Raw genomic sequence first — 20,949 nt, forward strand, 5'->3', positions numbered from 1 at the left:
CGTATTTTTTGATTTCCTCTTTGATTTCTTCAGTGATCTCTTGGTTATTTAGTAACATATTGTTTAGCCTCCATGTGTTTGTGTTTTTCACGTTCTTTCCCCTGTAATTCACTTCTAATCCCATAGTGTTGTGGTCAGAAAACATGCTTGATATGATTCAATTTTCTTAAATTTACTGAGGCTTGATTTGTCAATAGGTCTCTTAGGCTGCCTTCATTTCTTTCCATTCTTTTTTTTTTATTCTGTTCCGCAGCAGTGATTTCCATTATTCTGTCTTCCAGGTCACTTATCCGTTCTTCTGCCTCAGTTATTCTACTATTGATTCCTTCTAGTGTAGTTTTCATTTCAGTTATTGTATTGTTCATCTCTGTTTGTTTTTTAATTCTTCTAGGTCTTTGTTAAACATTTCTTGCATCTTCTCGATCTCCGCCTCCATTCTTTTTCCGAGGTCCTGGATCATCTTCACTATCATTTTTCTGAATTCTTTTTCTGGAAGGTTGCCTATCTCCACTTCATTTAGTTGCTTTTCTGGGGTTTTATCTCATTCCTTCATGTGGTACATAGCCCTCTGCCTTTTCGTCTTGTCTATGTTTCTGTGAATGTGGTTTTTGTTCCACAGGCTGCAGGATTGTAGTTCTTCTTGCTTCTCAGTACTAAGGTTTTTTTTGTGTGTGTGTTTTTTAATATTTATAGCAAATACTAAGTGATATCAATCTTTTATGAATGATATCAAAATCTCACTCTGCAGTGCTGAGAACAGAAGGTATAGGACCTACTGCCTATGACTTGAAGTGTGACTTCTGAGCAAGTGTGTGAGATTAACCTTTGACCTCCAGCTTGTACATGGGGCTGCGAGGATAGGAGTATGTCACCAAACACACTGGAAGCCAACTCTCAGACCAGTAGGGAAAGGAGTTTATTGACAACAACGAATTAGAATATCTTATCCCTCATTCAGAATAAATAAACAATGATATTAAGTTCATTTATTAAAAATAGATTCACTACACTAGCAAGAATCTCTTGCTTACTTTTTATGCCAAACTCCTTCACTTGCTAAATAGAGATTATGTTAAATCCAGAGGCGAAGAAATGAAAAGCGTACATTTGGCCAGATTATCTCTGGTTTACAAAGTCAAAAAAGAAATGCTTAATCAGCACCTGTTATGGCTAGTTTCAGGTATGAGTAACTGTCTGGAAGAAGGTAAGAAACAATACCAGAAACACCAACCATAAAGAAACAAGTTAATAAACTGGATTTCCCTAAAAACTTAAAACTTCAACTCTCCTAAACACAGTTAATAAAACAAAAAAAACGAATCACTGACTGGAAGAAAACATTTGGAAAGCATTTATGTGATAAAGGATTTGTACCCAGGATGTGCAAAGAACTATCTAAACTTAATAATAAAAACAAACATATAGATTTTTAAAAAGGCAAAAGATCTGTATACAGACACTTCATCAATGAAGATATATGGATGACAAACAAACACATGCAAAATACTTAACATTGCTAGTCACCGGGGAAATGGAAACTAAAACCACAAGATAACACTACATACTTATTAGAATGGGTATCATACCAAGTATTAATGAGGATGTGGAGAGACCAGAACTCTCATACACTGTTGGTAGGAACCTAAAATGGCACAGGCGCTTTGGAAAACAGTCTTGGCAATCTCTTAAAAATTTATACATACAACTAACATATGATCCAGCCATTCCGTCCCTAGGTATTTACACAATATAAATGAAAACATATGCTCATACAAAGACATATATGAATATTCATAGAAGCTTTATTTATAATAACTCCAAACTACAACAAACAAAACCCCCAAATGTCCATCAACAGGTAAACAACTGTTGTATATCTATACAATGAAATACCATTCAGCAACAAAAATGCATGAGTAATAATATACAGCAACATGGATACATCTTAGTTATGCTAAGTATAAGAAGCCAGGAAATAGAGTATATAGTGCATGATTCTCTTAATATAAAATTCTAGGAAATATAAACTAATGTATAATGGCAGAAGGCAAATCAGTGGTTGCCTGGGAATGGGGGCAAGGGAAGCAGTGTGTGTGTGTTGGGGGGTGGGGGAGGGTGGTGGGGAGGAGACAAAGATTAAAAAGGGGAATGAAGAAAATTTTAGGGGTGATGGGTATGCTCCTTATCTGGATGGTGGTGATGGTTCCATGGAAGTATATATATGTCAAAACTTATCAGTATAGGGCTTCCCTGGTGGCACAGTGGTTGAGAGTCTGCCTGTCAATGCAGTGGACATGGGTTTGTGCCCCGGTCCAGGAAGATCCCACATGCCACAGAGCGGCTGGGCCCATGAGCCATGGCTGCTGAGCCTACGCATCTGGAGCCTGTGCTCTGCGACGGGAGAGGCCACAGCAGTGAGAGGCCCGTATACCGCAAAAAAACACAAAAAAACCAAAAAGAACTTATCAGTATATAAATTTTAAATATGAGCAATTTGGGTATCTCAATCCTCAATAAAGCTTTTTTAAAAAAATAATCAAAAAGATAAGATTTATACATTTGGGAAATAAAAAGAATGAAAAATCTGTGATATGTATCCTCTAAGATGGTCCTAATGATCCTTGCCTCTTGGTATTTATGCCCATGTATAATCTTTCCTTGAATATGAAATTTAATGATTTGTTGCTAGGGAATGGAATGAGGCAGAGGTGATGGGATGTCATTTCCAAGATTAAGATACAAAAAACCCTGTGGCTTCTGTCTTGGACTCTCCACACACATTTCCTCTGAGGAAAGGCAGCTCCCACATTGTGAGCTGTCCTATGGAGAAGCCCATGATATAAGGAACAAGGGAGGCAGCTGGCTAAAAGCTATCAAGGAATTAAGGCCATCAGTCCAATAGCCTTCCAGGAACTGAAGACCTCAGCCCCATAGCCTGTAGGGAACTAAATTCAATAACCATTAAGATTGAGTTCAGAAGTAAATCTCCCAGATGAGCCTTCTGATGAGAATGCAGCCCTGGCCAACAGTTTGACTACAGCCTCATGTGAGACTCTGAGCCTAACTAAACTACAGCCTCATGTGAGACTTTGAGCCTCACTAAACCTGATCCACAGAAACTGTGAGATACGAATGTTTGTTTCTTTAAGCCATGAAGTTTTGGGTATGCAGTTCTGTTCCAGCAGTAGATAACTAATACAAGATCTAAGTCACAGTTATATAAAAAAAGTCTTCAAAGCATATTTAGCCATTTTGGATATATACTTTTAGAATACAAAGAGAGTATTTGACTAAAACTACATTAAACGGGGGCTTAATTTTCTTATGCAATTTGAAGTCCAGAGGTAAGGCAGTCTAAGGCTAGTGCAGTGTGTCAAAAATGCCACCAGAGACCTAAACCTTTTAATCCAGGCCCGGCCATTCTTAGGGAATGTCTTCATCCTAACACTTGTTACCTTAGGGTCACAATATGATCTCATGTCCATATCACAGATAAGAAGAAGGGGTTTTGCCTTTATCAGGAAAGTGAACATTTTCTCAGAAACCTCAAGCTAGTCTTCCACTTACATCTCATTCATCAAAAGTGTTTCCCACTGCCATTCTTAGATGCAAGGGAATCTGGGAAGATAAACATTTTTTAGCAAGACACACTGCTCCCTCAGCATAGTAAATGTTTTGTTAGTAATGAAGAAGGGGGCAATGTTTATTAGACAGGCAACCAGCAGTATTTGCCAAAGTCATACATTTTATTTATGGTAAAACCAAAAATATTGCAGGAGTTTATAGAAGGGCAAGAACACAGTAAGCTATGGGAGCTTGAGAAGGTTTCTGAGGGGAGATGTTTAGAACTGGCTAGGTAGAAAGGAAAGATGAGGGAAGTCTCAAGGGGGATAAAAGCAAGAACAAAAAGTCATGAAGACCGGAAAATGTAACAAGGCCTAAAAATAAATTACCCTGTATAAAGTTTTTAATTGCATAACTAAGTTTAAAAAACAATCCTGAGTGATGAATATGCATGTTGTTTCCTAGCAAGGAAACAAAATGCATCATCATAGATATGCAACAAGCTCCTACTGTATAGCACAGGGAACTATATTCAATATCTTATAATAAACTGTAATGGAAAAGAATCTGAAAAAGATTACACACACACACACACACACACACACAAACACACATATAACTGATTCACTTGGCTGTACACCTGAAACTAACACAACATTATAAATCAACGATACTCTAATAATAATTTTTAAAATGCAGCATCGTGTCTAAGAGATGAGACATGGGCAAAGGACCTGAATGGGCATTTCTCTAAGGAAGATATACAAATGGCCAGTAAACATATGAAAAGATGCTCATGATTAGTCATAAGGGAAATGAAAGTCATAACCATAATGAGATACCACTTCAAACCCACTAGGATGGCTGGAATCAAAAAGTCAGGTAACAACAAGTTTTGGTGAGGATGTGATGAAACTGGAAGCCTCATACACTACTGGTGGGAATGCAAAATGGTGCAGCTACTTTAGAAAACAGTCTGGAAGTTCTTCAATCAATGAAATATAATGTTATCATGACCCAGAAATTCCCAAGAGAAATAAAAACATATGTCCACGTAAAAACTTGTACATGAAATTTTATAGCAGCATTATTCATAACAGTCAAAAGGTGGAAATAACATAAATGGCCATCAACTGATGAGGAGACAAACAAAATGTGGTATATCCAAATAATGGAATATTATTTGGCCGTAAAAAGGAATGAAATACGGATACATATTACAGCATGTATTAACCATGAAAACATTATGCTAAATGAAAGAAGCAAGTCAAGAAAGACACATATTATGTGATTCCATTCATATGAAATATCCAGAACAAGGAAATCTGCAGCAGACACAGAAAGTAAATTAGTGGTTGCCTAGGGCTGAGGGGGTGTAGGTGGGCTGCTATGACCTTGGTTCAAACCACCATTACTTCATAGCTGGATGATTCCAAGAACTTAACTACCTGGTTTCCTGCTTCCATTCTTTGTTCGCTAATGGATTCCAAATGCCTAGAACAGTATCTGGCACACCAAGGAAAGTAAGTATCCAATAAATCTGTTGTTATTTTGACTTCAAATCCTGTGTTCTTTTTCACTTGATTTATTTTGTGGGTATGTATCTATCATGGGAGGATCCAAACCCCCTTCCTACTTTGGCGAATTGCAGGCACCAAAAGGAGGCAGCTACCTCCCACCATAGAAACTAGAAACCCCAATTATTTACTTTCCCAGTTCCCCTGATAACTAGAGTGTGGGCACATGGTCGAGGCTTGGCCAGTCTCATGTACCTCCAGAATTGTGAGCTGGTACAGAAGTTTCTTGGTGGTTTTTTGTTTGTTTGTTTTATTTTGGTGGCAGCAACATCTGGTTCTTCAGCCAGGAGTGCCAGTGGAGTTATCTTCTGAGGTCAGCAATGTCAATAGAGTTCGGTGCAGTGTTTGAGGCACCAGTATCCTCACCAGAAAGGCTTCATGGTGTGTTCTGGCTGTGGTCTGGCTGTGTATCCTCCCTCAGTTCCTGTCTACTTTTAGAACTGTGTGTCCACCCTTCCCCATGATTCTGGAAGTCTATCTTATATCTTTCAATAAATTTCTTTTCTGCTAATGTCAGCCAGAGTTAGTTTGTGTTGCTTGTAATTAAGAACACTGACTGAAAGAAGGCTCCCCATAAAGTTGAACCTTCTTAAACCCAGGAGCATCATTTTAAAAAGCGGTGTTTCAGGAGGATTTTCCTGTGAAGAAACACAATCTCACATAACCTCTAAACAGAGAGAAATTAATTTACTTTACTATTGTTGTTTAACTTTTCCTGTTCTTGTTATCTTCCAGAAAAATCGGGATTCTTTCTCCCTTCACCCCAAAACAAGTCCACAGCCCCTTTCCCTAAAGTTTCATTCCTTGCCTATATAGTAGTCCCCTCATATCTGTGGTTTCATATTCCATGGTTTCAGTTACCTGTGGTCAATCACAGTCTGAGAATATTAGATGGAAAATTCCAGAAATAAACAATTCATAAGTTTTAAATTGCATGCCATTCTGAGCAGCATGATGAAACGTTGCACCTTCCTGCTTCATACCACATGGGACGTGAGTCATTCCTTTGTCCAGTGTATCCTGCCCATTAGTCACTTAGTAGCCATCTTGTTTATGGGGTTATTGTCATGGTACCACAATGCACGTTAAAAATTTAACGGAAGCCACTAAATGAAAAGAGGATTAAGTAAAACAAATTTCTTTCTTACAAAGCAAATCTATTATTTTAAATTGTGGTGGTGGTGGGACTTCCCTGGTGGTCCAGCGGTTAAGACTCCATGCTCCCAATGCAGGGGGCCTGGGTTCAATCCCTGGCCAGGGAACTAGATCCCACATGCCGTAACTAAAGATTCCTCATGCTGCAACTAAGACCTGACGCAGCCAAATAAATAAATAAATATTTTTTTTAAAAATTGTGGTGGTGTACCTGAGATTCCAGAACCTCCAGCTTACGTTTCCTGGCGTGAAGAGCTTTACTTGGAAAAGCCCAATAATAATTAGATGTTCCAATTCTCTCACAGTCAACCATACCATCATCAACCAAGCTTTGAAGGACTTCTTTTACTGACATAGCAGCTAGGAGAGATAATTTTTTAAAGACTTCATATTAAGACACATCATAAATCAAATTAAAAGGTCAATAACTGGGGAAACACTTGCAATAAATATTATAGATTGAGTCAATAAGTTAATAAATAAGGAGCTTTTAAAAATAATAACAAAAGAAGACAAATACTCCAACAGAAAAATAAAATAGATCAATGGGCATCTATAAAATATGTATGGTCAGGGACTTCCCTGGCGGTCCAGTGGTAAAGAATCCGCCTTCCAATGCAGGGGGGACGCGGGTTCAATCCCTGGTTGGGGAACTAAGATCCCACATGCCGGGGGCAACTAAGCCCGTGCCACAACTACTGAGTTCGCGTGCCTCAACTAGAGAGCCTGCGTGCCGCAAACTAGAGCCCATGCGCCCTGAAGCCCACGCGCCACAACTAGAGAGAGAAAACCTACACGCCACACTAGAGAGAAGCCCATGCACCACAACAAAGAGCCCACATGCTGCAACTAAGACCTGACACAGCCAAAAAAATAAATAAATATTTTTTTAAATGTACGATATTTGTAATAATATCGTCAATAAACAAGAAAAATGTTCAAACCCACTAATAATTGAAGAAATGCAAAATAAAGCATGAGATACGATCTCTCGACTACCAAATTTAAAACACTAAAAATTGTAAGAAAGAATTCAGGGAAATGGGTACTCTCAACATGGGTGGAAAAATGTAGCAATATGTACCTAAAACCTTAGGTTTATGCATATCTCTTATGCAAAAATTTCACTTTTATAAATTCAGCTAAAGAAAATAATGATGGATATGTATAAGGATGCTTGTCAAAGCACTGTTTTCAATAGCAAAACCCTGGAAATCAGTACAATAATGGGACTCAAAAGTACTTTTTTTGTAATGATATACAATGCATTCATTAAATTTACATTATAAATATTTAATGGCCTGGGTATATATACATCCAAAATGTATTATATAGAAAAGTAAGTTAAAAGACAGTATGCACTTATGTGACAGTAGTTATCTTGAATTAAGGTTAAGAGGCAATTTTTATTTCCTTCCTCTTGCTTATTTTTCATATTTTTTTCCAACAATGAACATGTATTACCTTTCTTGCTAAGGAAACTAAAACAAAACTACTATATAAAATTAAACAATAAATAAATAAATATATTGGATGTTATGGTTAGGCGTAAGATTAAAAATCAGAAAAGAGTTTTTTAAATAGCATGTAAAAATACAAAGTCATATTTCACAAATGTCTGAAATTATAAACCATTCTTACTTTCTATCAAATAAAACTATACCAAGAAATTATCCATATTTTAAAGTCCATTTTAATTTTTCCTAGAGCAGATCCCCCAATTTAATAAAATCTATTAAATATTTAAAGATTTAATAAATAAAAAAATAAAGTCTACACCAAATGCAAAACATTCAACCTCATGTATAAAGAAGTACAAACTGAAATGAAATGTCAAAGAATTCTAAAAATGAAAATAGTTCTGAGAAACGAATTTGGGTATAATAGCCTTTCCTGAAGGCGATTTGAGAACACACATAAAAAGCCTAAAACTAGACAAGTCTCTTTTTCTATTCTATTTCTGGGGACATTTCTTAATGAAGTAATATGAGATTTGAAAAACAGTTTACAGCAGGGGGAGAGGAAGGGGTGAATAGGTGGAGAAGCGCAGAGGATTCTTGGGGCAGTGAAAATATGGTGTATGATACCATAATGACACCGTAATTATGGATCCGTGTCATTACACATTTTTGTCCAAACCCATAGAATGTACAACACTAAGAGTGAATGCTAATGTAAATTATGGACTTAGTGTGATTATGATGTGTCCATGCAGGTTTGTCAACTGTAACAAATGTACGATGGTAAATGATTTTGATAATAGGGGAAATTATGCATGTGTGGGGGCAGGAAGTATAGGAGAAATACTGTGCCTTCCTCTCAATTTTGCTGTGAACCTAAAAATACTCTAAAAAATAAGTCTTAGAAAAAATTTATGGATGGCATGTTAATTACACATTAATTTTAGCAGCAAAATTTGGTAACAACCTAGATGGTCAACAATAGCTAATGGGCTAAGCAAATTATGGCACAGTGGGTGGCCACAGGATGAAACATTAGGAGATGCAGATGTTGTAAATCATTTTTTTTAAAGCAAATGACATAGGAAAGTGTAGATGATATGATGGTATATGGAAAAATACACGAACACAAAACTGTATATGCAGCATGGTTCCCTCTCAGAGAAATGGACAGATACATACAAACACAGATAAACAGAACCTAAGAATAAGATATCAAAATACACCAAAATGTTAACAATGGTGATCTCAGAATAGAGGGATTATGAACAACTTTTATTTTTATTATATTCTTTATAATTTCCAAATCTGTTAAAATAACATGTATAGCTTATATAATCAGAAAGTAAGGTTTAAAAAAATATATATCATATGTAGTGACCCCTCAAAAGATAACCTCCAGAACCTGTGAATGTGACCTTATTTTGGAAAAGGTGCTATAGAGAGGTAATTAAGGACCTCATGATAAAATCATCCTGGATTTAGGATGGGTCCCAAATCCAATGACATGTGTCCTTATAAGACACAGAAGAGGAGAAAAAAAAAAAATGGGGAAGGCCATGTGAAGGCAGAGGCAGAAATTAGAATGATGTGTCTATAAGCCAAGCACTGTGGGCAGCCACGAGAAGCTAGGAGAAGCATAACATGGATTCTCCCTCAGAGCTTCCAGAAGGAACCAACCCTGCCAACACCTTGATTTTAGACTTCTGGCCTCCAGATTATGAGAAAATAAATTTCTACTGTGTTAAGTAGAAATTAAGTTTATGGTAATTTGTTACAGCAGCCGTAGAAAACGAATACACTATGTAAATCACATTTAACAAATACCAGAACATACATGAAGAAGTTTTTACTTCTTTTGAAGTAAATTATACCCATAAATAAATAAATGTGTGTAATTGTGTGTATGTATATGTATGTGTGTGCACACACAGGCATGCATGCATATTCCACTGTAGTTTCCCTAGAGCAGATATTTCAAACACAAGAATCATGGTCATGGCCCAGAAACATTATATTGGGACTTTTATAAACATTCTTCATCTCTAGAAATTTATGTTTCCATGAAGTGAAAGACTGTTGCAGGAAAGGTGATGGGTATTTACCAAAACATTCTGGCACATTTTTTGATACTTACTAATGCCTTTTTCTTTGGGAGCAATCTTCTCCATGTCTTTTAATTGAAATACATCTTTCTGTTTAAAAGAGTTGAAAGATGAAAAACATGCATTTATTTTCTACTATATATTTACATTTACCATAATTATGTTTATGAAATATTGTACTAAAAAATTATGACTGGAAGTGAATAGTGCAATAGAATCGAGAATTTTAGAGCTAGAAGAAACTGTAATTATCTTGTTCAATACCTTCAACAGAACCTAAAATGGACAGATTTTGCATGAACATACAATTCTTTAAAGTAACTGGAGGGCAGAATGCAACGAACATCTTCCCAATGAAGTATAAAATCTAGTTATGATGAATCATTTGTTAACATGAGATAATCAGCTTCTCTGACACTTTGATTTGAAGAAAACACAAATAGTGCTTTGCTTAGCATATACCATACATCACAGATTAGCAGTTCTAACTAAAAGCAAAACAGACAGCTGTCAAGATTTATTTACATTTAAGGTTTCATGGAAGAGCCACACCTAAGTAAGAAAAACATACAATTTATGGCTGTCTATCATCATTCACCCATACATGCTGCATGTCCACCACATGCAAAGCAAAACATTATGGGAAGATATACACAGAGAATATTTAATCTTATGGTTGGAAAAAAAAATCTATGCAGAATACTCCTTTCTTCTTGTAATAAGCTGTGGTTGAACTGGTAAAAAGAACTTGGATAATAAAAGTGAAATATTTGAAAAGACTGAAGTATTCAGTAATTAGAACAGAATTATTGTGATTAGTGTTATGGAAATCTGGGATCTATTTCTTCCAACATAAACTTGAAAAGGTAACTTCAATAGGATGGAAATTAGACATCATAAAAATTTAAAACTTCTGCTCACCCAAGTGCACTGACTGACTAGACAATATTCACAAAACATACCAGACAAAAGACCAGTAGCCCAGATATACAACCCCCTGCAAAAAAGATGAACTGATAGATGGATAAAGGAATGGAGAGATGAAAAAAAAAAAAATATATATATATATATATATATATATGATAAAGCAAGTAGAGTATAAAATGTTAACGGCAGAATCTAAGCTGGGCATATAGGTATTCACAGTGAAGTTCTTTCATCTTTAATAATAAAATGTTGAAAAAAGTAACTTCATCTCAGTACACTTAAGATTTAGTAAATTAAGGAAAATACTAAGTCATTGGTCCTAGAATGTGAAATAAATTTTTGCACATCTGGGAATTCTGTAGGGTCTCAGAGAACATGTAGTAAATTACTAACTTCAGGCCTCTAATGCGTTAAAAAAAACCCAATTAATCAAACCTATTCGCAAATACCTTAGGAAAAAGAACATGAACTCATTGAGACATCTACCTAGATGTAGTTATCAAGGAAAAGCCCCAGACATACCGGCTGCCCCACTGGGGTTGCTATGTAAATAAATGGGCTTGCAAAGAACTAGCCTCAGAACTAAAGTGTGGTCATTTAAATGGACAGAGAAAATGGTCTCAAGTAAATATTGATTCTCCCCTACATTAAACAGAGATAATAAAGGAGAGATGAACACAATGGTTCTAGCTCTCAAAAACAAAAAACTATGTGTAAAGATACCATGGAAGACACACAGTTATAAAGTTAGATAACTTTTAATTAAGCACTTATGACCTGAGCATTATAATGTTTTACACAGATTATTTCATTCAATCCTCATACCAACTTTGTGAACTAGGTACAATTATTATTAGCCTTTTTAATAGATGAAGAAACTGAGACTTAGGTCAAGTAACTTGCTTAACGTCACAAAGTTATCAGGTAAAACAGACGTCAGGTACAAGTTCTCTACCTTTGAGCTGTACTGTGGCCATGTCCTTCCTAAGTGTAACTGGCAAAGAATTAGTAACTTCAAATAAATCTATGTATGTATTCATATGAATTGATATGTATAGGAATATATGAACTGAAATCAATCAATTAATACAATTAATTCCTATCTTTACCTAAAAACTCATTGACTACTGAACTTCTTTAACTTCTAATACTCATTATAGTCACGGTACCTTAGTCATTAGTGTCTTAATGTCATTGAGAGCAGTGCTGAAAAAATTTTAATCAAAAACAGCCAACAATATCATAAAGAACAAATTAACTCCCCTCACCACTCTCCCCAGCTTTCCACTGCCTGCTAGGAATTAAATCTACTTTTCTTGCTCTAAGACCATAGGAAAAATATTTCAGCTCAGCAGAATAAGTAGTCATAATCTTTACCTACAAACGTAATCAATTTATCGTCCTAATCATATCATCATTATTAATATGATACTCTGTTCTGAATTGCCAATGACTTTTAGTAAGTCATTGTATGTAAGACTAGTAAGATTTCGCTTAAAGGGCAAACAGTTTAAAAAAAAAGTGCCCACAATACTTCACTTGTTTCACTGAGAATCTGCATTATCAAAATGAAAATGTCAAGTATTATCATTACTTATTAATTTTACATTCTATTTTGCCGTTTCCCCCACCTTCTTCATATTGATATTTGTAAATAATGAAAATAGCCAGTAGGTTGGGGCCAAACCAGACTTTGAAGGTTCTGTCAAGAGGTAAGACGTAAGAAATTAATATTTTTGTAGGTCAAAAGTTTGGATTTTAACCTGGAAGCAAGAAAAGCCACTGTACAGAACACAGGCTCTAGAGCCAGGTGACTGGGTTTGAATCCTGGTTCTGCCACTTAGGAGCAGAAACTTCAAACATATTTCCTGTTAGTGGCAGGTACGAATAACTGGAGTAAATTAAGGAGGCTATGTACCATCACATGTGTGTTATACCATATGCAGGCTTATAAATGTAAAGAGGCTGTATTTAGCACTATCTCTATAATCAGATGATCCCCCCTGGGTTTTTATCCTACTACTATCACTTCTTGTTTTGAGATCCAGGGCTGGTATCTTAGGCTGTGTCTCAGATGTCCAGATCTGTAGAATGAGGAGCTCAGAAGGTTAAAAAGGATAAGATCAGATAACTACACCAAGTGCTTAGAATAGTGAATGGCACCTAGGAAGCACTCAGTAGATGTGAGCTATTATCATTATTATTTTCAGGTAAAAGGGGACACAATCAAATATATGCTTCAGAAAGTTAATTATGCTGCCCGAGTATAGGGCAGTCTGGATAGAAGAGACTCTACAAACCCTGGGATAGGATTTTTTCATGCTTCACAGCTCACAGGAACCACAAGTGTTTGTAGAATTTTATTCATTCTTTAGGAAATTGGTCACTATTGATTTCTAATAAAAAAAGGTACAGTTAACACTGGATGACATAAACTTAAGGAGAAAATTACACAAAATACTAAAAATCTTAAGGAAAATGACTTACCGTCTCAAAAAATATTTCCATCATGCGGGCTCTCTTTTCCTCTGCACTTAGTCCTTTTTTCTTCGACTAAAGCACAAAAGTTAAAAAGTAAACAGTGCAATTAAAAAACAAAACAAAACAATGCTTTTTAAGACAACTTGGTTCAAAACATTATCAGAAATAATGCATGGTCTCATCTGAGACCAAGAGGTTTAATAACCCTCAGAGTGAGGCCTCAAGATGGATTTTTAACAACTCTACTACTTTATGCCAAGCCTTGTGGTAGGTGCTGCCAGTATAATAAGAACTGTGAGACAGTGCCTGGCATTTTGTAGAAATTCAATATTTATCAAATGATCCAATAAGTCACTGTATTTACCTTCAAAAGAATCTCTCAAGGAAAATAAATAGACATAACTACTTATAGTTAATGAACAGGTACATGTACAAATTGCTACCCAGGAAAGAATAAATTAATTCCACCCTGGAAAGGGAGGAGGGTTAGCTAGGAAGGCTAGAGATGAACAAGATTTTGGCAAGTTGAGAAATGGTGAGAAGGGTGTCCTGGACAGATCACACACAGGCACAGTGTTACAGAAGTACATGGAATGCTCCAGAAAGACAAACACTCAGGGATGATTATTATACAAGTGGAGTATGCAGATGGAGTGGCAGATGAGACAAGAAAGGTTGTCTGGGGCCAGATTATGGAAAGCTGACTGTCCAGCCAAAGAGAGCAGACTTGACTTCAGGCCACGAGGAGCTACTGAGCAATTTCTAAAGCAGGGAGTGACAAGATAAGAGTTAGGTGACGTTGTGGAGGGAAGGCTGGAGGAAGGAAAACCATGTCCAAGTAGAAAATGAAAGCCTACTTCAGGTTATTATTATCCTGTCACTACCCTTTAGCTAACTTGAAATTAAGATAATTAAGATGTAACTGAGGGACTTACCCGGTGGTCCAGTGGTAAAGAATCTGCCTCCCAATGCCAGGGATGCAGGTTCAATCCCTGGTCAGGGAACTAAGATCCCACATGCCGCGGGGCAACTAAGCCCACGCACCACAACTACTGAGCTCGCGTGCCTCAACGAGAGAGACTGCATGCCGCAAACTACAGAGCCCACGTGCTCTGGAGCCTGCGTGCCACAACTAGAGAGAGAAAACCTGCAGGCCACAATGAAGAGCCCATGCACTGCAATGAAAAAGATCTCGCATGCCACAACAAAGACCCAACGCAGCCAAAAAAATAAAGAAAATAAACAATAAAATTAAATAAATATTTTTTTTAAAGATGTAACTGAAATGTATTTTAATAATAAATTTTACCATATATTTTATATAGGGTATATACCTAAAGCTAAAGTCTGAATTTTCAAAACGCCAAATTTCCTCAAAGCAAATATTCACAGAAAATAACAAAAGAGAACGAGAACCATAATCTCTAGTACTCTCATGGAGGATTCCACACTAATGTTTCTGAAGTAATCTGCATCTTTCTTAAAAATTGCATGGGATTATAGAGGAACATAAATTGTTTAGTAAGAACTCTAAAATACTTTATACCACATAAAAAGCAGACATAAATAAACCAACAATAATAAACCTATCCAATTATAAACTCCATCAGAAACGAGAGCCTACACTAGACAAGGAAAGGAATTTGGAATTGCCATTCTGAATGCATTCCAGAGTACATGGTCTAGAAACCCATTAACCCCTTTCCACAGCAAATTATCCAGTGTTCCTTGATGAGTTGCACAGGTAAAATAAGTAGCCTCAAAGTTTCTTTTTCTCTTTTCCCTCTGTCCACAATTTTAAATACTGCAGTTCCCCAGGGTTCTTTCTCTAATGATCCCCTCTCCCCTCACACCTTTTCTTTGATCTCACCTGCTTTCATGGTTTTAACAAACACCTATGCTGAGAACTCAAATCTTTACATCATTGGATTAAGTGGGCGCCTGAGCTCCAATCTCACGTACCTACCTGTCTGCTGAATAGACGTCAAACTCAGGAGGTCTAAACTGACCTCTCCTCTCCCACATCTACTCCCCAAATCTGCTGTTCTGGATCTTGAGTTCAGTTAGATTCCACCTTGTTACCCGAGCCAGAGGCCTGGCAGTCACCCTAGGTTCCTTCATCTCTCTTACTCCATATCCAACCAATCACCAAGTTCTGCCAATTTCAGGGCTTAACTGTTTCTCAAATCGATCCTGTCTGCTCCATCCCTACTACCTCTACCTTAGAAGAGGCCTTGATTATCTGTTCCCTACTACATACCTGCAGTCTGCTAACCATACTTTGTCCCACCCTCCAGCCACATTCCACGCTGCCAAAAAGCAAACCTCTCCTTTGCCATGCCTACCCATGCCTCTCCCTTGCTTAAAACTCTTCAGTGGCTCTCAACCATCCAGAAGTATCCAATCACCCTAGAATGACATACAAGGCCTTCTGTCACCTGACCCCAACCTACCTCTCACAGGTACCACTCCCCACCTCAAATTTACCATAACAACATGAAGAACTAAGCAATTTAAGCTGTAATACAAAAACTACTTGTAATTCTCCACTTGCAACATGCTCTTTCCCATTTCTGTGCCTTTTTAAAAATGTTGTTCTATCTAAAACACCTTCCTCTCATGCAAATCAAAACCGCAATGAGGACTTCTCTGGTGACCCAGTGGTTAAGAATCTGCCTGCCAATGCAGGAGACACGGGTTCAAGCCCTGGTCCGGGAAGATCCCACATGCTGCAGAGCAACTAAGCCCGTGCGCCACAACTACTGAGCCTGCGCTCTACAGCCCATGAGCCACAACTACTGAGCCCGCACGCCACAACTACTGAGCCCTCGAGCTGCAACTAATGAAGCCCGCACGCCTAGAGCCCATGCTGTGCAACAAGAGAAGCCACCACAATGAGAAGCCCGCGCACCACAATGAAGAGTAGCCCTCACTTGCTGCAACTAGAGAAAGCCCACGTGCAGCAACAGAGACCCAACACAGCCAAAAAACAAAAACAAACAAAAAAAAATGAAACAAACAAATAAAAAAAACACAGTGAGATATCACCTCACACCTGTCAGAATGGCCATCATCAAAAAGACCACAAATAACAAACTGGTGACAATGTGGAGAAAAGGGAACCCTCGTACACTTCGGTGGGAATGTAAATTGGTGCAGCCACTGTGGAAAACAATGTGGAGCTTTCTCAAAAAACTAAAAATAGAACCACCATATAACCCAGCAATTCCACTCCTTTGTGTATATATCCCAAAGAAACAAAAACACTAATTCAAAAAGATACATGCACCCCAGTGTTCATAGTAGCATTATTTACATTTGCCAAGATATGGTAGCAACCTAAGTGTCCATCAACAGATGAATGGATAAAGAAAATGTGGTATATGTATAATACACATATACATATGTACTTATATACATATGTACATACACACACACACACACACAATGGATTTTTATGACTCAGTCATAAAAAAGTGGCAACATGGATGGACTTGGAGGGCTAAGTGAAATAAGTCAGAGAAAGACAAACACTGTATGATATCATTTATATGTGGAATCTAAAAAATACAACAAACTAGTAACAAAACAAAAAGGAGCAAACTCACAGATATAGAGAACAAACTAGTGGTTATCAGTGGGGAGAAGGATGGGGGAGGGGCAAAATAGGGGTGGGGAGAGAAAAGTGTTATTATGGGATTATATGAAATCATATGTGTGAAACTTGAAAACTGTAAAGTACTATAGAATTTAAAGACTCTTTCATTCAATAAAACAAAGCAAAACAAAACAAAAAGAATTCTTCAGAACATGAACTGCCTTTGCCTTCCCAGAGGTTAGTGCCAGGTTAGAAGAGCAGTTGTAAAGACCAGCCCTCAATATCAGGACCATGTATCTAAAATTTGAGGCCACTCAGACTCTCAAATCCCACAACACCTCTCTGCACTCCCATAAATACATTTCAGGGTGAACTGATAATAAGGAAGTCTGTGATAACCATATATTGCCTTACTTGGAGAGATAAACCAAAGGAATCTCAGTTCCATGAAACCATACACTATGAAGACACGTTCACTAAACCTAGGGTAGAGAGCTAGAGTTCAGTATTACGTTATTAGCCTCGCTTCACACTGGCTTCTGCAGTATCTGAATAAAGCAAGATATCCACACTCAGAAGGCCCATTCAGCTATTTCTCTAGTCCACTTGGTCTCAAACTGCCATACACAGAGATTAGAATCATCTCAGGAGCTTTTAAAACTACTGATGCCCAGGCACATCCCATAAGAAATGAATCAGAATCTCTGAAATGGGGCCCCTTGGCCTCATATTTTTAAAATCTTGAGGTGCTTTAATTGTGCCCCAGGATTGAAAACACTGTTTCTCTCAGCCCAGAATCTGAAGGTTAAGTCAGGGCACTGTGGGGCAATGAGAATCCCCTTAGGACTTTAGTTTGTGGCTGCATCAGTGGAAAATAGAGCCAAAGCTTTAGAAAAGGCTCCTAATATTTTGTTATTATAAACGGCTCCCTGAGAGACCCTGGACTCTGCAAGAATCTGCCACGCAGAGGCAGGCAATGAGGAGAATCTAATGTCCTGAGGGCACACTGTTTTAGGAAAGCTCTTATCACTCAGCTCAACAGCTTATTAAAGTCACTCAAGAAATATGGATGGAATCAGGAAGAAATAGAAAATATGAACAGACCAATCACAAGCACTGAAATTGAACCTTAAGGATATGGGGATCAGGAAGGGTAAGCTGTGACAAAGTGAGAGAAAGGCATGGACATATATACACTACCAAACGTAAGGTAGATAGCTAGTGGGAAGTAGCCGCATAGCACAGGGAGAGCAGTTCGGTGCTTTGTGACCACCTAGAGGGGTGGGATAGGGAGGGTGTGAGGGAGGGAGACGCAAGAGGGAAGAGATATGGGAACATATGTATATGTATAACTGATTCACTTTGTTATAAAGCAGAAACTAACACACCATTGTAAAGCAATTATACTCCAATAAAGATACAAAAAAGAAAAGAAATATGGATGAGGTGTATCATCCGCTAACACTGATTTCAGGCTAACTTATTCATCAGTCTCCTTCACCCCTACGAAGAGTTTTCATTACTAAACACCTTGGGAGAGTATCATGGCCTTTTACAAGTAACTAATGTAAAAGGATGCCATATTACTTCATATTTAGAAATTTCTCCAAAAAATCAACAAGGGCTCATGTAATACTTAGGATTAAAGAAAATCTCCTCGTAGTATAAGTTAGAGATACACTCAAATTAGTAAGTAAGGGGGCTCAAAATTTGACTTGAGGACAATGAAGGAAACTTCTCCAACTAGGAGTTAGAGAAATCCTAAGTGGTTCAGTGGTTAGGGCTCTGCGCTTCCACTGCAGTGGGCACGGGTTCGATCCCTGGTCGGGGAACTAAGTTTCCGCAAAAAACTTTTCTAAAGTCAGCCCTGTTGATCACTAATACAATTTTTTTTTTTTTTTTTTTTTTTTTTTTGGTACGCGGGCTTCTCACCGCTGTGGCCTCTCCCGTTGCGGAGCACAGGCTCCGGACGCGCAGGCTCAGTGGCCACGGCTCACGGGATCCTTCCAGACCGGGGCACGAACCCGCATCCCCTGCATCGGCAGGCGGACTCTCAACCACTGCGCCACCAGGGAAGCCCACTAATACAATTTTGAAGAATTAAAATTAGATGGTATTTGCTGCCCTCAGAAGTGGCTGGCCACACCACATTTCTCCAATTCCAAAAATATGCTTGGACTTATAACTACTGTTTACCCAGCAAGCGCAACCAAAATCGAAACAGCTATTAATTCACAATCAGGAAAAGAACAAAAGTTATCTTTGATCAATATAACAGTAAACTTAGTTCTTAATAATACATGAAAAATAGGAAGTATGTCTCTTACAAAAAGTTTTATTCTAACTTGTTCCATGTTTCTCCATTACTAGAGGTAAACATCAGAAAAGAGTTAATAGCACATTAAACTAGTATTAGAAGGTGATGTAGGTGTAGAAAGATATTAGGTAAAAAGACAAAAACCAAAAAATTAATGCATATGGGCTGCATAGTACTCAGTAGTCAGTTCTATCAGGCCAGTAACTCTATAAAGGAGAAATATGGTATCACGGAACACTGGTACCAGATTTAAGTGTGGGCCTGTTTGGCTTCCTACACCATTTTATGCCCAGGTGGCTGGGTTGTTAGTTTAACCACAAAGAAACCGTTATCAGATTTGATTACATCTGGGCAAATATCTTCAAATAAACATCGTACAACCTATATCTCCGTCCACCACCAGCTTGGCAAAATAACGGCCACTTAAGATATTAAAATCTTAGATCCACTTCACTAGACGGTGATTCTCTGCCAACAGAAGGGGGTGGGGGATGGAACTCTGAAGGTTTATGAAAATGATTTGATGAGCAGAAAGACATTAAATTCACAAAGAGAAAGAGACGATTTGGAATCTAACCAGGGTTTAACCCAATCAGGCAATGCAAGGAAGACGAAGTCGGTACGGTGCTTCCCTAATAAAGCGACTCCGAAAACACAAAAGGGCAGCCCGGCCCTTCGTTAAAACCAACGCATTTTCACAGAAATCCTCTAACTGGCATAAAATGAAGATTTGTTACGTCACTTTGGAAATTGTGACCAATACTGAAATGTGCTATAAATGCTACAACGCCCCAAACCACTCAATCTTCAAAGATCAAGCAAGCTCCTCAGGCCCCCGGAACCCCCCGGCGCTGCCCGCCGACACCCGTTCCCTGTTCTCCACCGGTGGCGGCGCCTATGGTGGCCGGAAGCGGGGAGCCTGGGCACCGCTTCTGAAGTGACTCGTGGCCTTGCTAACAGACTGCTGAGTTCGTGAGACACTCGGGGCACGTACTCGAACGCCCGTATTTAACCTGACCCACCCGGGAGGGAGCCGGGGGGCACAAGGACGGGGATCCCAGCGCGGCGCCTCAGCCTAGGGGCTCAGGCGGCGGGAGCCGAAAAGCGCCGGGCGGCCGGGGCGTCGACCTGGCGGGAGAGCGGCCTCTGCAGCCCACCCGGGGGCCAACGCCGGGCCCCGGTGGCACGCAGCCGAGGGGCTCTGCAGTCGGGCCACTATGGAAGAGGGGAACCGGGGAGCGCGCCCCCAGCTCTTACCATTGCGCGGGCGGCGCGTCTTCCGGCGGCGGGGCCCGAGCGCGGCGAGGGGCGGGGCGGGCCCAAGCGGGTTTGATTTTGGCGCCGACACCGCCCCGGGGGCGGAGCAGCGAAGGGGAGGCGGGGAAGAGAGGCCGGCTGTCGCCCAGACGGCGCGCAGCGACCCCTGGTGGCTCCGCGGAGCGGCCGGCCGGCCGGGGTGGGGCGAGGCCCGTCCTGGGGGCGGGGCCTGGTTGCCCGCCGGTCCGTCCTGGTCGATTCCACATGCTGGCTAGCAGGGTCTCCCAGCTGCTTCCGCCTCTTCGGTCCTGCGTGCTGACTGTGACTCCTTTTTTTTTTTTTTTTTCAAAAAACTCGCCTTGACTTCTTTCTTCGCTCAGCGGAAACGCGGCTTAAGTTTGCCTTAAAAAACAGGCAGTTTGGCTGCTGGAGAAGGAAACGCTGCCTCCATCCATGCGGATTTGCCTGGTCTGGAGCGGACTTTCTTCCCTCTTCTAATTTTACGCCT

General features: G+C 39.1%; 1 protein-coding gene across 1 annotated transcript in view; it reads right to left on the reverse strand.

The window, feature by feature from the left end:
- The window catches only part of MND1 (meiotic nuclear divisions 1), an 82,293-nt gene extending 61,769 nt beyond the window's left edge, over positions 1–20,524 (reverse strand). Inside the window, exons 1-4 of the mRNA XM_024757483.1 lie at positions 20,442–20,524; positions 13,276–13,341; positions 9,894–9,951; positions 6,508–6,656 (exon numbers count right to left, since the gene is read on the reverse strand). Of these exons, the coding sequence (XP_024613251.1) occupies positions 6,508–6,656; positions 9,894–9,951; positions 13,276–13,341; positions 20,442–20,444 (276 nt within the window). The 5' untranslated portion in view covers positions 20,445–20,524. The remainder of the gene's footprint in view (positions 1–6,507; positions 6,657–9,893; positions 9,952–13,275; positions 13,342–20,441) is intronic.
- Between the last annotated feature and the right edge of the window lie 425 nt (positions 20,525–20,949).

This window comes from Neophocaena asiaeorientalis, unplaced genomic scaffold, assembly GCF_003031525.2.
Source record: "Neophocaena asiaeorientalis asiaeorientalis breed wild unplaced genomic scaffold, Neophocaena_asiaeorientalis_V1.1 scaffold238, whole genome shotgun sequence".
Classification (NCBI taxonomy): domain Eukaryota; kingdom Metazoa; phylum Chordata; class Mammalia; order Artiodactyla; family Phocoenidae; genus Neophocaena; species Neophocaena asiaeorientalis.